At 42.1% G+C, this 15808-nt stretch overlaps 1 protein-coding gene and 1 long non-coding RNA gene across 5 annotated transcripts in view; one reads left to right on the top strand and one right to left on the bottom strand.

Annotated features, from left to right (window-relative positions):
• Positions 1 to 6080: 6080 nt before the first annotated feature.
• LOC134793857 (uncharacterized) overlaps positions 6081 to 15808 on the top strand; it is a 226440-nt gene continuing 216712 nt past the window's right edge. The window contains exon 1 of the long non-coding RNA XR_010144594.1: positions 6081 to 6320. This is a non-coding gene — a long non-coding RNA (uncharacterized LOC134793857). The remainder of the gene's footprint in view (positions 6321 to 15808) is intronic.
• Positions 8952 to 15808, bottom strand: part of LOC134793812 (mediator of DNA damage checkpoint protein 1) — a 63612-nt gene continuing 56755 nt past the window's right edge. For 3 of the 4 annotated variants that reach the window (XM_063765493.1, XM_063765494.1, XM_063765495.1), the window contains 2 exons: positions 10705 to 13921; positions 8952 to 10298 (listed from right to left, as the gene is read on the bottom strand). In XM_063765493.1, the coding sequence (XP_063621563.1) occupies positions 10238 to 10298; positions 10705 to 13921 (3278 nt within the window). In that variant the 3' untranslated portion in view covers positions 8952 to 10237. Of the gene's footprint in view, positions 10299 to 10694; positions 13922 to 15808 lie in introns of those variants that run through there. The other variant, XM_063765496.1, reaches the window with a different exon arrangement.

The following is a 15808-nucleotide window of genomic DNA, read 5'->3' as shown; positions in this document are numbered from 1 at the left end:
GGAACAATAATCTAAATCGAAAATATTATTAATACTAAATCTATCGATATAAAATAATAATAATAATTGTATATTATGTAAACTAAATGTAATATTTATTGGAATAAATGGCTCTACTACTACTACTTATTGTATCAGTAACAGGAAAATCGTTTTGTAGTAGCATAAAACGACGCACAGCTAAAAATTGGGAAATATTCTTACAAAAGATTTATTTGAAAATACATGGCAGCATATTTATATTGATTTTGACATTTGCGACACCAATGCAGTCGGCAGTAATGTCGCACCGCAATACGGCAGCAGTACCTAATGCTGCGGGCTCAGCACGGTTCCATTTTTATCGACTATCACTATGCGCGTCCCTTTCGCACTTACATACTTGTTAGAACGTGACAGGCATGGTGACAAGGGATAAAAACGCTACCGTGCTAAGCCGCCTGGTGTAGGTATATAGTCTGATACCGATCGGTACCCTAACTAATCGTAACACCTCGACAATTTGCTGCGAGGTGAAGTAATTCCATTCGGGGCCTTGTTTTGTCACATACATTTAGTACCTACTTATATTAAGCTTACCATCAGGCGGGCCGTATGCTTGTGTGCCACTGACGTGGTATATATATAAAATAAAGAGACGGAACGGGTTTTAGAATTGCGAACTAAGTTGAAATAACCGCCGGTCAAATAATTCTAGCCCATAGTGCACTGGGTCCGGTTTTTGCGGTGGCACCCGACACGGCATTCCGGCCGAACGATTCCGGCAGCCGCAAGAACCATCAATCTGCGCTTTTTTAATTAAAGGCTTCCTCCGCTTTATTGTCTTTGGCCCTTTGGCGGTGTTTGAAGGACATTCACAGGGCTGACACGCCTGACGTTCGTCAGGCGACAACCAAAAGTCAGCTATTGCAATAAATAAACAGAAACCGAACGAAAAAGGTTCGACTTTGCTCTAGTTGCGGCCGAAACCTGTCGATGTCGGAGAGTCACAATTTCTTGCGGTAATTTCAATAAAACTAAACCTCTTGACATAAGTAAGATTAGGTATTATATGATATCTACCCTTTCATAATGGATGCGTCCACAAGCCTAAGTATCTAAGTATGGAAATGTTCCTATGTTGGTAAATTGTGACATACTTATGTGTCATAAATATGATTATCTGTGGCAAAACGGCACTCGCGAACATGGCGTATATGAATACATTTCATGATCATCGTAAATAAACTTTTATTTAATATAAAGTCCTGAATCCTTGTTCCATGCATATGAAATAAAATAATATTGTACCTAAACAGAGTTTATTTCATTAATTTTCACTGGATACTCGTAGTCAATGTTTTGATGTTCCAAGTTTTGCACCGAGGCACATATGTGCATTGCCTAAAAATTCCTGTCTTACTGGTGCTCTGTGATTGAAATGCTTGATAGAATGAATTGATGCAATCCTCCTTGTTTTCTACCAACGAACTGCAATTCAACGCATATAGGTAAAGGATTCTTAAACTAAAAAAATCTTTGCGGTAAGTAGGTACCTACACATTTAAATAAAAAAGTTTTTAAATAAATGTTGTCTGTCATGTCTGTGGGTGTGGGTGGAAATATGGTGCAAATGAAGATTTATTGGAATCGGCAGCCCTTGTGCGGCGGGGGCGGGGCGGGGCGGGGCGCTTGAAGTCGCCGACAGACGCGCGCGCACCAAGGTATATTATAAATATATCTATCTCTGGTGTTGCGGGTGTCCATGGACTACAGTAATCGCTTACCATCAGACGATTCGTCTGCTCGTTTTCCTCCTACATCATAAAAAAAGCATTCTGAGCTTCACTTCATTAATTCCTTACCTAACGTTCAATACCACGCCTCAAAACTCTAATGATTATCTCATCCCTCGCCGGAACTCGGAAATTCCTGCGCGACAGAAAAATATCGCATTCCGTACATTCCTCGTGCGCGGGCGCATATGGCGGGGCAGGTGACGCGGAAACGTCAAGCTATTGCGACATTGAGTCATTGATTCATTATCCATGGTGCCTTCACGTATTGGTGACACTTTAACCTAGTCATTTCACCATTTTGCTAAATGGGTCTCACATCTCTCCGGTAGATACCTAAGTTTAATTAAGTTAAGGAATATAATGCCTTAATTTTGGATCGAACCATTTTCCGCATAAAATAGTAAATATTAGGTAGTAAGTAGAGGCCCTAGGCCAAGATGTCATCGCTTGCGCTACGACAACGAATCTCTGTCTCTCTGACTCTTCTGTATCAGTGCGATAGAGAAACAGATAGCGTTTCGTTGTCGAAGCGCAAACGATTGGCTAGGCCCCCTGAAGATAGGCATAATAGGCCCCCTATATAGGTGAGTACCTACATTCGAAAATTCGGCTATAGTATTTTTTTCATTCCGCCGCAAATTTGCGAATACCTAGGTACTACTTGTAGTCACTAATGTATTATGGTTACGGCTGAAAAAATAGGAATAAAGGTATTAGGTACGTTTGAATTAAGTATGGCATTATACACCAAACCATAATGGCATACTTTATCTTTACGGAGCCTCCAAGGTAGGGAAGGGAGTAACTCTTCCTAGTTCATTAGGTAGGTATACAATAATTTATTGAACTATAAACAATTTGATCAATCATGTTACGCCCCGGTTTTAAGACAAAACAAAACAATAGAGCCAAAGACATCAACGAGCGTTTGGCTCGATAGACCTGCACTTCGTTTCGGCGAGACTCACGCTAAGTAATAAATTAATAATGCTTGCTCTATTGTGTTGTTTTATCCCAAACCCCAAAGCATTTATCCTAAAGAAAGTCGTCGAGTGAAATCATCAAAATCATGTGAACGAAATCTTTGAATACTTGAAACGATATAAAGGCTCAAAGGACCGTGGACCTACACAAACAACAACATCAAAGAGATCCAACCAGATCGGTATTACCGAGCTACCGGCGCGCTGTTTTACGACACTCGTTAAAGTTATATCGACCCTATACCCATACTCACCTGCCACCTCTTATCTCTCACCACATTCTAGCTGGCCAGCGCTGTCACCGGCATTTCAAGCCGATGTCAAAAGCATTCCGGCGGATCCCCTGTCGTTAAGCGCTATCTGATGGGATCTTTTGTATATTTATCGCCGAAGCCCGGTAGCCGCCTTAAATTCAACGATTTAATACCGCTCATAAAGACCCACCCAATAATTTTCTCTTATTGTCTCGATAAATTAGTTTAATTAGGGTGTAAAAAACGTGGCGAGGAATCTAGTGCACGGTGGGTGGCCACACGGCCGGTCTAATTAGTCAGGTCCCCCGATTAATAACACTAAGTTTTGATAAGGAAAACGCAGGACAACATAAATTTGGATGCAAAAAATCTAAGGCCCTTATCATACTGCGCGTTTTATGACCCAATTAACGGCTTCTTTAATTATTGTAACATGTTAATGTGATACAGTTACAGCTTCCCGTTTTATAACCTCGTGAATTATGGTGCACTTATGAAATACCTAAGATATTATAACCTCTTGTTCGTGTATGATAAGGCTCCTGACCGAATGTTTAATTTATTTATTTTGTATTTTTTCGAGAGCGATTTTTTTATTGTGTTGAGTACATCCGAGGATTGAACCCACGATTTTTGACCACCACACTCATACTTATGAAAGGTTAAACGTTTGGGCCTACGAGCTGTGATGGTGACCCGCCGGGCCGGGCCGTCCGCGCGGGTCTACCTATAACTATTGCCATGTAATTATCAATGCTATACATAGAAAATAAGGACAACAAAACTTATACGTACCCTAAATTCGCCTGTACCTGCTACATGACTTCCCCTTAACTACAATTTAGTCAAAAAAACACTGTAGTGTGCACCATATATGACACGCACACTCTCTCACATGTACCCTAAATATATGGTGCACACTACAGCACTTCGAATATTATTACTGGTAGGTAAATCCAAAATACGATTTGAAAGAAGTTTCAGTTCCTACCTACAACATTCATAATTAAAAACGTTTATGAGTGGGAAGTGGGGAAACCATCGCGAAGGTAGTTCGGTTAGGTAGGTAGGGTTGGTAGCGTTTTTTATTTTAATATATTTTTGCGCAGCTCTATTTATTGTGATTTCAATGGATATACAATACCTACAGTTTTGTGTTGTTTTAGTTTACATTACTTGTTTGCGCAAAGCTAGGCACTGAAGTTAGAGTAGGTAAGGGTTCCTTGCGGTAGGTAGATATTTGTGTCAACCGTTGTTTTCAATGAACTGCTCCGGGGTATGAATATTAACTACCTTACCAATATAATAGGTAAGTACCTACTTTAGGTAGGTACCTGCTTACTCTTTATTGCACACCTCACACAGTAAGTAGGTAAATATATGCTTCAGTCATTTTACTGACCGGAAGCAGGCATGGGGAACCGGAAATAATTTATAACAAATACGTAGCTAATGTTTTTAGTTTAACAGCTAGGTATATCATGTTATTTTATTAGATTTACCATAAATGTAAACATCTCGTTTGTAAATTTATCAGCTCTAGCTGTACAAGGTTTCTTTCGTTAATTTCGCTTTTTACTCATTTTGCAGATAAAAATGATACCTAATAATTGTCTGAAATATAAAAACAAGGTATTTTTTTCCCGATTTATCTAACTTCCGGGTAAAATGTTTATAGGATTCCTGCGTAAGTATATTATCTCCAAAGGGTAATTATAGTAACAGCACCAGTCATGGGACATTTAAGAGGAAATTTGGAGTATTTATGATATTTCCCTTGTACATGTAAATGGTCTTCCGCTTAACGTGTTAAAAGATGAAAGTCCTATCCGCCTTTCATGTTTTAGGCGTGTTGTATCAAAGATACTGCAATGAGTTTCCACATAATTAACAAATTAAAACTATGCTTTTTTTCTCCAGTCATGGACACCAAAGCTCCAGTAATGGGCCCCCGGTAATGGACGTGGATCCAGTAATGGGCCCCCTATAATGGACATTGCTCTATCAGTATAAAATTTTGAAATGGGGAATAAGTTATGGCAAAAAAATCAATTTTTGGTATAAGCTTTTATCGCTGAATGTATTTTTCTTTCCACAGCCAATTATTATTGTATTAGATTCATCGAGACAATTCTAATATACCCAAACACCATTAGTTAGGGTTTATTGCGATAAAGTTCCCATGGCCACCTCCTGTCTCCATCATCAGATCAAGTCCATGTTATCATAATATTGCATTATCATCCGATTTGCATACTTAATTACGTACTTACACAAAATTTCAACTGAATCGGAAATCGAAGTGGGTCAAATTCAGCTACCAAGATTTGACCCACACTAACTAACAAGCCAGGTTAAATAAAAGTTTGGAAAAACGATATTAATTTATCCTAAGTCCGAGAATACCTCCTGGTTGACATATTTCGTAACTACATTTTACTTCTGTATTGTTTAAAACATGAAATTATGGCATGGCAAGCATCATTATGTCAATTGTCCCATCATAGGAGGTATGCAGTTTTACAGCTCCTATAATGGGATTGGGCCAAATACCACTATTTTTTTTACATCTGTGCAGTCACAACATAGTGTGTTGTATACCTTATCTCATGGTAAATGCAATTAACAAAACACATTCTAGTTTTCATCAAGTATTAATTAATTAAAATTTAATAAATTAACTCACCTCTCTTAGCGAAGTTGTTAAGAATTTTTAGTGATATTTTTTTTCAGTGGCACGACAACTTTTGGGTTGACGCACATTTCTTAAAAAATAACCGAATTTAATAAAAATTCAAACATAATCAGCTCTAGGACTCTTATTTATGATAAAAATATATCCAGTGTTTATAAACTACTTTTATATACTTATTTTAGAGGAATTGTGTTTTTTTGTCCCATTACTGGTTCCGTGTCCATTATAGGGTATACTACTATAGGTATTTAATTCAACATCTTGCACATTGCACAACCGTAATTTTTACCTACGAACATAAATGCTGACCGTTTATACCTACATATATATGTAGATTACTCATATTAGCATAATTCTTACGGCGCGATTCGGAAAATGAATTAGATTTCTACTAGACTTCAACAAGTTACGATACGGATAATTTAAAGATATTTGTAAGATAGATATGTCAAATTTGACGTTTCCGCGATTCTGGAGGTCCTCTTTAACGATTTCGACAAGTTATGACTTAGATATCCAAGTCACATCTAGTCGATATATCTAATGTAGATCTAGTTGATCTCTAAATCGTCTCAAGATCTTGTGATTATCTCGAAATCCGAATAGGCCTGTTAATGTTAGTTCGTAACAATTAACAAGCATAATCTGAATACGCTATTAAATAAAATAAAAACCAAATAGCTGCGTAAATAAGCAATATTATTATTGCATACCGAACTTAATACCTATGCTTATTAGATGGGAACCTAATGATGCGGAACAAACTGAACACAACTCTACATATTGAAATTGAAATCGTTTATTTGAGACGTTATATCAATAATAATTTGTTAGTAGGTATTTAGGTAACCATAAGACTTAATAACTAGGTAGATAAGTACCTATATTATTGAATGCATAACGTGTAGACTTGTAGAGTCGACGAGTAGAAAAATAGTTTACATCTACACATGGTCTAATAAAACATGGTCTTCTATTCCCAGAGTGACACAGGCCTACGTCACAATAACATGGCCGCTATATATAGCGCTATCGCATATTATCATATAGCGCTGTCGCATGATGACGTAGGCTTGTGTCAGTTAGGTGACCTAGAAAAGACGGGAATAGAGTACCAGGCGGAGTATATTATTATACCATGACATCTACACTACGCAAGTTATTAGCACATAAAATTGATTTTCTCTGGTAGGTACCTATAGGTACAAGGGGGTTTTGTGTTTGATAACCAGTGATCCATCACGGAGGCCAGGTTTGTACACACATTATTATTGTAGTGTCTTATCAACGAGGAGGTTTGTACTTTGTATCATTTTTAAAATTTGCATTTCTTTTGTTGGTACAATTGCATCATCATTTGTTTGTACTTTGTATCATTTTTAACATCTCGGCCGCTTATAGCTATTTTGGTGATGTACTTACTTGTTACCAACTTGTTAATCCCTCTTTGGAATAACAATGAATACTAGCTAGACTATTCTAGAATATTCTGACTATAATCATGTAGAAGAAATGGTTTAAACAATAGTTAATTGGTTTTATCTGCCACATATAATTATTTAACAACCGAACTTTAGATTAGAGCAATATTAAACTTTGAGTTGTATAATAATTATAATTACTGTATTGAACGTGAATGTTACTGGCAGCGCCAGCTGTATCGTACTTGATCGTACTAACGATAGTGTAAAATTTATGTACAAGAGAAGTGAGCTTGCATGTGGCGTCAGCGAGTTCGAATCATTGACGCAAGATGGCGCTAGTGATGGCAATAGCAGAGGAGCCTTGGCTCATAACTCATGAACAAGTCCAAAGTGGCTTTAGATATGGAATCCAGGTTTTAGGGTTAAGTTCCAGTTATTTGAACACTAGCCTTTGTTTTCTAGCAAGTTAGCTCTGTAGCTTACCTAACCTCAAACTGATTTTTGTTGTAGATTTAAAGCATTTGTAAAAAAAGTGTAAAGGCGAAGCTGTATTTGTCTCTCTCAAACTTCATAGTGTAGGTACCTACTTCTTCGGATGATAAAAGATGACATTATTCGTTCAAGTTCCTGCTGAATATCAAGTTATTAACCGACGTCTAAAAAAGGAGGAGGTTATCAATTTCATCCTATTTTTGTATGTTTGTTACCTCAGAACTCCGTGATTTCCTAACCGATTTGGAAAAACATTTGTGTTCAAAAGTAAAGTAGTTCCAAGTTGGTCCCATTTTTGCCATAGGTCTGATGATAGTATTCATGAGGAATTGAGGGAACTCGTCGAATGTAATAGGTACATACAGCGATTTATGTATTTTCATCAAAAAATCAAGCATCCAAAGTGCCATTTGGTAAAGTTGAACTTCAAACAAACAGCGTAAACGATTGGCATCTTGGCTAGGCCCCCAGAACGGAACTCTTCAACGACGAGTTTACACGTGTGGCGATGTCGAAACGGTCGTAGAGATAGTTCAGAGCCGGTAACCGGTTATTGGGCGTGGTATTGAGACCCCAAAACTTACGGGAGACAGTTGCGCAGGCCAGCTACTTCAGCTTGATGACGTCATCGAATTTCGGCAGTGGTCGCTGTATGACGTTTTTGGATTCAAATCCAAATAATATACTAGAACAATTTGTTATACTTAGTTGTAATGTGGCAACTTGATACTATACAGGATGATTCATGAGACGTGAGCAGGACTAATCCTGCACACTCAGTAACTGATAATTGATCGATCACCGTCGTATTTAGGTGAAACAACCACACTTTTTCCTATTTTTTAACTTTTTGGTGAGGGCAAATTTAATTCTCTCAATCATGGTCACCCTATTAGACCTAATTAATAAACATAAAACCTCTTTAACCGTAATGACAGCATTTTGATTACGAAGAAAATGAACTGTCAAACTTGAGTGAGATAACAGTTTTCAAAAGTAAGCAGACCGTGATGACAGTGATGACATTCAACTTGACACAGAATATCGGTAGTTTAGTATTCTAATTTCAGGGCGACCATGCATGTCGTAAATAAATTAATAACATTTTTTTTTCAAAATGACTAGTAAATTAACGTTAACCTCACTAATACTGATACGAAACAGTTGCTTATGATTTACGAAATGCACAGTGTTAGTCCTGTTCACGTCTCCTGAATCATCCTGTATAGTCATGAGCAGCCCCTCAAAATCTACAAATTATCCGAAAAATGTTTCTGCATTTATCGTGATAGGGCAACAATAGCGAAATAAATGAAACCCTGTAATTTTTCAACTATATAATTTATTCACATTCAATACAAAACGAGTGTGACAGTAATTTTAATATTTATCTTAATAATCACAGTTTCTGTTTCACCAATACGGCGACTATGAGTAACAGGAAAATATTAAAAATCACCACACACCAATAAATAAATTCATCAATACTATGAAAATTAATAAATAGGATCGAGAAAGTAAAAAATATGAAAATGGATCGTCTAAAATGATTGCTTAAAACACGTGCCGTCGCGGCACAACACACTGGCGCCACAACTTGTTCTAGTTAGACCAAGCTAAGTCGGCAGCGATTCTGATTAGCCCAGACTGTGCTAGTGTTATTTTAAACGTCAAACTTATATGAAATTATGACGTATAATTAACATTTTCGCAGACTGTGCTATCAAAATGGCTGCCAACTAGGCTTGGTCTAACTCTACCTAACTGTCTATTAAACTGAAAACGTAAAACTTACGCTAAAATACGGCTGGTGTAAGTGATCTCATAAAACTTCTATAATACAAGTTATTTCTAACAAAACCTCAACTAAGCACCATTCTATTCGATTATACTTTAAGGGCGTGACTTAGCAATCAAATATTTATTACTATTTTATAACATTTAAACTTAAATTGACTTAGGGTCTGTAAAATGTAAATGGATGTATTTAATTAAAATTAATAGGTATACATAATTAATAATATTGAATAAACATATTTTGTGCAAACACACACTAAAGTCGTGTCATTTAAATCTCTTTGAATAAAACTGACTATATCAAATCCAGTCATTTTGTTATAGTACAAAGGCACATAAGAATCGATTTACAATAAATATCAACAAAGTCTATGTTGGCAAAACATTACGTCGTTTATTCACAGTCTGGAAGCTTGTATAGCAAATCCTGAAATACGTAGCATCTATCTGATATCCAAAAAAATTGGTACCTAATATTACAATTCAAGTTCTATATTTGTTTATTCACACTTAGGACATACAGCTAACTAATATACTAGCCCCTTGCGATTCAAGTCTCGCTACAGACATCGGTCACCTGAGATTCTAAATTATACTTGTGCAAATCCTTCATAGTGTGATAATTGGCAAGAATCTTAACAGTCTCAAATACAAAGGTACCTCGACATATTGTAAATAATTTAACAGAAATGAAAAGGAGCATCCAGAGCTTCCGTATAAGATTGGTGGAAGAGACTACATCCGAGGAGTGAATAGTTAACAAATGCTTGAGTACCGCCGCGCCGCGCCGCGCCGCAGCCGCTAGTAGTTCCGTTCAGTGAGCTTCCTCAGCGCGTTCTGCACGGTCGCCTTCGCCTTGAGGTGGGACAGCGGATCTGAAAACACATTCGCTCTGGTTTTTATCAACTATTGAAACGCTTCTCAGAGTACAGGTGTGCAGTCTGCATTGTGCGATGAAGTCATGATACTACGTCACAATAGAACATTAATCGCACTACCGAAATGTCAGTATGATATTGATATAAACGTGTATTCCAGAGTAAATTACATATAATAGAGTAGAAGTGAAAGATTGTCGATATCTAACATGATAACAGTATCTATCTACATAACGTACGCCTACCTCACTAGTCGTTTTAAAGGTTTGCCAAAACTTGGTAAAGCATTAGTTGAAAGATTTAATCGGAAAGCGTGAAGCGTGCACAGATACAAATCGTATTATGTTCAAGTGGGGAAAAGTTATTAAAATTATTTACGTGAAAATACAGGAATCATACACACCTTGGGGAGGTTTCCTTTTCGGGGTCCGGTTGGCGAGTGAGGCTAATCGAATATTTTTTCCTTTGTCTAATTCTTTCTAGAATGTTTTCTGGACTGGGTTCCTTCTCGCTCTCCTTGAGGATGATGGCGGAGTTCCTGGTGGTCTTGGGGCGGTAGGTGGCGTAGTTGCCGGGCGAGTACATGGACAGCGTGCGGCTGTAGCGCGCCGGCTCTCGGCCCAGCGCGGACTCCTCGCCGTCCAGCAGCGACTTGGTGCGCGAGTAGCGGTGCCCCAGCGTGCCGTACGAAGGCTGCTCATAATCTAGGTAACTTCGCGTCGGATACTTCCGGAATTCGTTTCTATCGAGAGATCGATACGTGTCTATCTTATCGTTCAGGCCGTAATTATCAAATCTTAAGTTATTCCTAGTGCTAACGGGCGTATCAGTCAAGAGAGATCGGTATCGCTCGGCGGAGGGCGAGAGGTCGGAGGCGGCGGAGTAGCCCGGGGACAGGTCTAGACTGCCGGGCGAGCCCGGGTCGGAGCGCTCGTGGGAGGTGCCGTGCAGCACGGCGATAGGGTCGTACTCGGTGGCGCCCGGACCGACTAGATTACTTTTCCTTCGTTGTTTCTTTTCGTTGAACCTCGAGTAGAAACTCTTCCTTCGTATTCTGTCGACAATGTCCTCCCGCTCGGGCGTGGTGGGCTCGTGGTTGCGCAGCGGGTGCGCGGGCTCCGCGCGCGGCTCGCTGCGCTCGGACCTGAGCTCCGAGTTGGAGAGGGTGGAGCGGCTGCGCGACCGGCCGCGGCTGCTCGCCTCGTCCTCGCGCTCGCCCGTCCCGTTACTCTCTACCTCCTTCTCAGTCTCTTTACCTTCGGGGGAAATGCACACAATTTGCGGTTCTATCACAGGGTCGGTAGGAACTATTTTCTTAACTCTTGGCAACCTGGAGAAATCCAGTTTTAAACTATTTTTATTTTTAGATTCGGCATCTTTCTTAAGTACTGTCTGTTCGTTGTTCTCGTTCGTTACGGAGACGCCGTCGCTGCCGGTTTTCCCGTACTTTTTTCGACCCAGACCGTTGAGAAGCAACGACGTGGGTCGTTTGGGTTTATCGTCGGTAGATTCCTCTACCGGTTCACTCTCGGGAATCACTTCTTTGGTCGGCTCTGTATCGTTTGTAGTTTTTTCTAGCGGCTTTACTACTTTCTCTTTGGGTTCGAACTTTTTGAAGAGGCCCAGGACCTTGGAGACGGTGGTCTTGTTGGCGGGCGGCGGGTCGAGCGCGGCCACGTCGGCGAGCGTGACGGCGCGCTGGATGAGGCCGGCCTCGGTGGGCGGCTCCGTGCTCACCGGCACCGAGTGCTCCCGCTGCGTGCGGCTCACTTTCGCCGTATCTTTCTTAGCCTCGCTAATAGTTTTGTTCTCGCACACCTTCTCGGGGGAGTTCGACTTGGACGACGTAAACTTTTCCAACTTGTGCCCTATCGACTGCAAAACCGATTTCTTTTTTGTGACGGTCGGTTTGGCGCCGTTTTCGGGATCCTTTTCTTTCACTTTCTTTGTGACTTTCTTCTTTTCCGCGGCGGGTTTATCTTTCGAGTCCGCGCTCCCCACGTCAGTCTTTGATTTGGACGAAACTTTCTTAATTATTTTCTTCTTGATAGTTCCTTTCTTTTCGCTTCCTTCGGTTTCGGGAGATTTTTGCGTGATTTCTTTTTTAGATGCGCTGTTGACTACTTTCGGTTTCGCGTCAGTTTTTGGCTCGACTTTAACGGCACTGCCGTTCAAATTCCCATTCGCTATACCATTTTCAATTTTAAGATTTTTACCATCCGTTTTTTCACTAGAACTTTCGTTATTCACTACTACGAACTTTTTCAGAACTAGGTTTGTGCTCGGACTATCTTTGGAGTCAGGCGTCTGTTCTTTTTGCGGGGTCGGTTCGTTAGAGTTTTCCGTCTTTACAGGTGCAGCAGGTTTCGGTTTCCTGGGTAAACTAATACTGAAACTGACTTCGACATCGTTTTTACTATTGAGAGGCGGCGGAGGCATTTCGTCCTTCACCGGATTACTAGTACTGTTGACGGTTTCGTCGTTTTTGGCGGCGCGATTGATGTACAGTTTTTCAGGCGACGGACTACTAGTGGGGTAGCTCTTCGGACGTATAAGTTTAGATTCCCGCGGCAGAGTTTTCTCCTTGCTTTCCTCTTTGTCTTTCGCATCCGTCATCGTCGGCGCGGTACGACTTTGATCATCGAACGGCTCTAACTTTTTTACAGGGAAACTTCTCGGCCTAGTCAATTTGTTATCTAAAATACTATCAATGTAAGTCTTTCTGTCGGTTTCGGGCGCGAGCTCCGGAAGCTTGTGGGCGTCTAGGGCGGCCTCTTTGATGTTGTCCAGTATGGGGAGGAACGGGGTGTTGGAGCGGCTGCGCTCCTTGCCCAGCAGGATGCCGGGGGAGACGCACTTGCGCGCCAGCACGGGTTCCTCGCGGAACGAGGGCGACACGGTACCGTACTCCGGGCTCCTCACGCCCGACTCTAACGCCCTACTCTTTTTCTCTCGAATTTCTCTTAGTATCTTTTGCGTCTCCATTTCTTTCTCGCGCTTCTGCCGCGCGTACACGCTCTCGTCGGGCGGCGAGTCGAAGAAGTCGGGGCGGAGGAAGCGCGAGACTCGTTTCCGGGGGCGGTCGGGCGTCAGCCGCAGCGAGTGCCGGCGCGCCACCGGCTCCGACAGCACGGAGCCGCCGTCCGACGACTCGTCCAGCGAGGGAGCGCGCTCCGGAGTTAAATATTTACTGAGCAGCGGCCGATCTGGGGTGGCCCGTGCGCTAGACTCGCGCGGCGGCTGGGGGGTGTGCTCCGGTGTCGGCGGGGTCGGTGCTTGCTCCGGCTCGGGCTCGGGCCGCCGCAGCCGCGGCAGCGTGGAGGAGGCGACAGCGGCCGCGTCGCTGATGGCGGAGGAGCTGCGGGCGGGCGGCGTGGCGGCGGTGGCGGAGGTGGAGGGTGCGGTGAGCGAGAGCGTGCGGCGCAGCTGCTGCGCGGCGGCGGGAGGCAGCTGGGCGAGCAGCTGGCGCTGCAGGCGGCGGGACAGCGCGGGCGTGAGGCCGGACAGCGCGCGCAGCTCGCGCCCGCTCAGCCGCATGCCGCTCAGGTCCAGGTCCGACAGGTCCAGCGCCTCGTCTTTGCTATTCTCGCTTCCGTGTTTACCCGTTTTCTTACTATTACCTGAAATGTAACCGAAAAACACACGTTTCGATCATGCAGAACGCTCGCTCGGATGGAGTATGTACAGTGCGAAACGCGACGCGGCGATGAGCCGTTCCGATGCGGCGGAGGTAAAGGGAAAAATAGAGAATTGTTCACGACAGTGAAAACATCGATGCGTGTTAATAGTTAATGTCACTAGAAGGGCAGGATGCAAACGGATTAAGTAGATGGAAAAGGAAAGCGCAAACGGAACACGTATATAATGCATTCAAATGTTGCTTCTGATTTACGAACTAGATGAGGGGCGTGTTCCGAGGCATCTCTTGCACAGCCGCGCGCGATGCGAGCACAAAACACAATGAACAAATAATATATAGTTTGTACCTATTGTTGTGTGTCTGCGGCCTTGTCGGCGCCGGTGTCGGTGATGCGTGAAGATTTGGTCGGAGCATGCAGTGTAACGCGCAACCCCACTGCAACCACAACCAACAACCTCAGGGCCGGCGCGGGTACGGGTAGGGTACGCGTCTACCACGGTGCTACCAATCTAGCTACACATTTATGCCAAGACCATTTTCCAAATTAATTAACTCGAGAAAATTTACAAAATTTAAAGAAAAATCGGATCTAATCTAAATGCATTGCCGTAGCGATGCGATGTGAAATGCCTTTCGACACCATGCGACGAGAGCTTTACGGAGCAACGCAACATTTTCCTGCTAATGTTAGCGAGGGGTAACACCTGCACAAAGAATGCTGTTTAAACAAATAAAACACTACAATGCAAAAATCGTTAATGTCATTAAACAATGTTATGGAAAATGAAAATTACAAACAGTGTATAACGGAACCGTAGCGGTCAGTCATACGGTACGGTTAGTGTGAACAACTAACACTAGGCGGGCGCGGCGCGGCGCGGCGCGGCCACGGCGACGAGTTAATTCATCTGTTTAGACAGTGCAAGCGGTCCTCAGTGCCGTGCCGAGTGAGTGCCTATCCTACATAGTGTGGCTTGCCAATTACGCTTTTTTGCTCTCAAAATAATCCGTAGCTAACCCGACGTTAACTTTTTACACGAACGTTAAAATCGCAATAGGGACGCAGATATCTGCTAGTACCTATGATAGATACATTTTTGAACTACGCATCGCTAGTTTACCATATAGATAGGTGCATCCCTAGAGCTCATTTCAACGAGCGTTACAGGTTTTTCAGCGTTTAGCCGTACTTTACGAAGTGTAGGTATGCGTAGGCCGTACTGAACAACTTTGACATGGGATCAACGCTGAAATCGCGAACGAATAGGCTGTCCCATAGAAAACATGTAATCGACCGAAATGTATGTAATATTAAAGTTATTCTATATGGCCTGCTCACCTCGCAGAGTATGCCAAAACGCTGAAAAAAAGCCGCATATCGTTACACTAGCTTTTAGCGCTGAATTTACACATGATTGTAAAACCACACAAGATAATGTACAATAATGCCTTTTGCGGTGCTAGAGTTAGAAGAACTGCGCGAGTGACTGGTGCACCTATAGTACAGTACTCTCCCTAATGGGAACATAGTTCAGAAGCGGAAACCGCTACCAACTTTTAGTAAGTACTAGACATCCGCCCCGGCTTCGCACGGGTTACACAAAACCTTAACAAATTATACATTTAAACCTTCCTCAAGAATCACTTAATTGGGAGGTGAAAACCGCATGGTATTCTGTTCAGTAGTTTTTGAGTTTATCGCGAACATACATACACAGAAACAGACAGACGCGGCGGGGGACTTTGTTGTATAAGGTGAAGTGATGTTGTTGGGCATGGTATTGGGTCTCCAAACCTGCCGGGAGACAGCGGCGCGCATCTACTTTCGCGGAAGAACCTCATCAAAATGACATACATACTAAAAATT

This window comes from Cydia splendana, chromosome 9 (genome assembly GCF_910591565.1).
Source record: "Cydia splendana chromosome 9, ilCydSple1.2, whole genome shotgun sequence".
NCBI classification, from domain to species: Eukaryota; Metazoa; Arthropoda; class Insecta; order Lepidoptera; family Tortricidae; genus Cydia; species Cydia splendana.
Note: the sequence above shows the minus strand (reverse complement) of the source record. Positions and strands in the feature narration are given on the sequence as shown.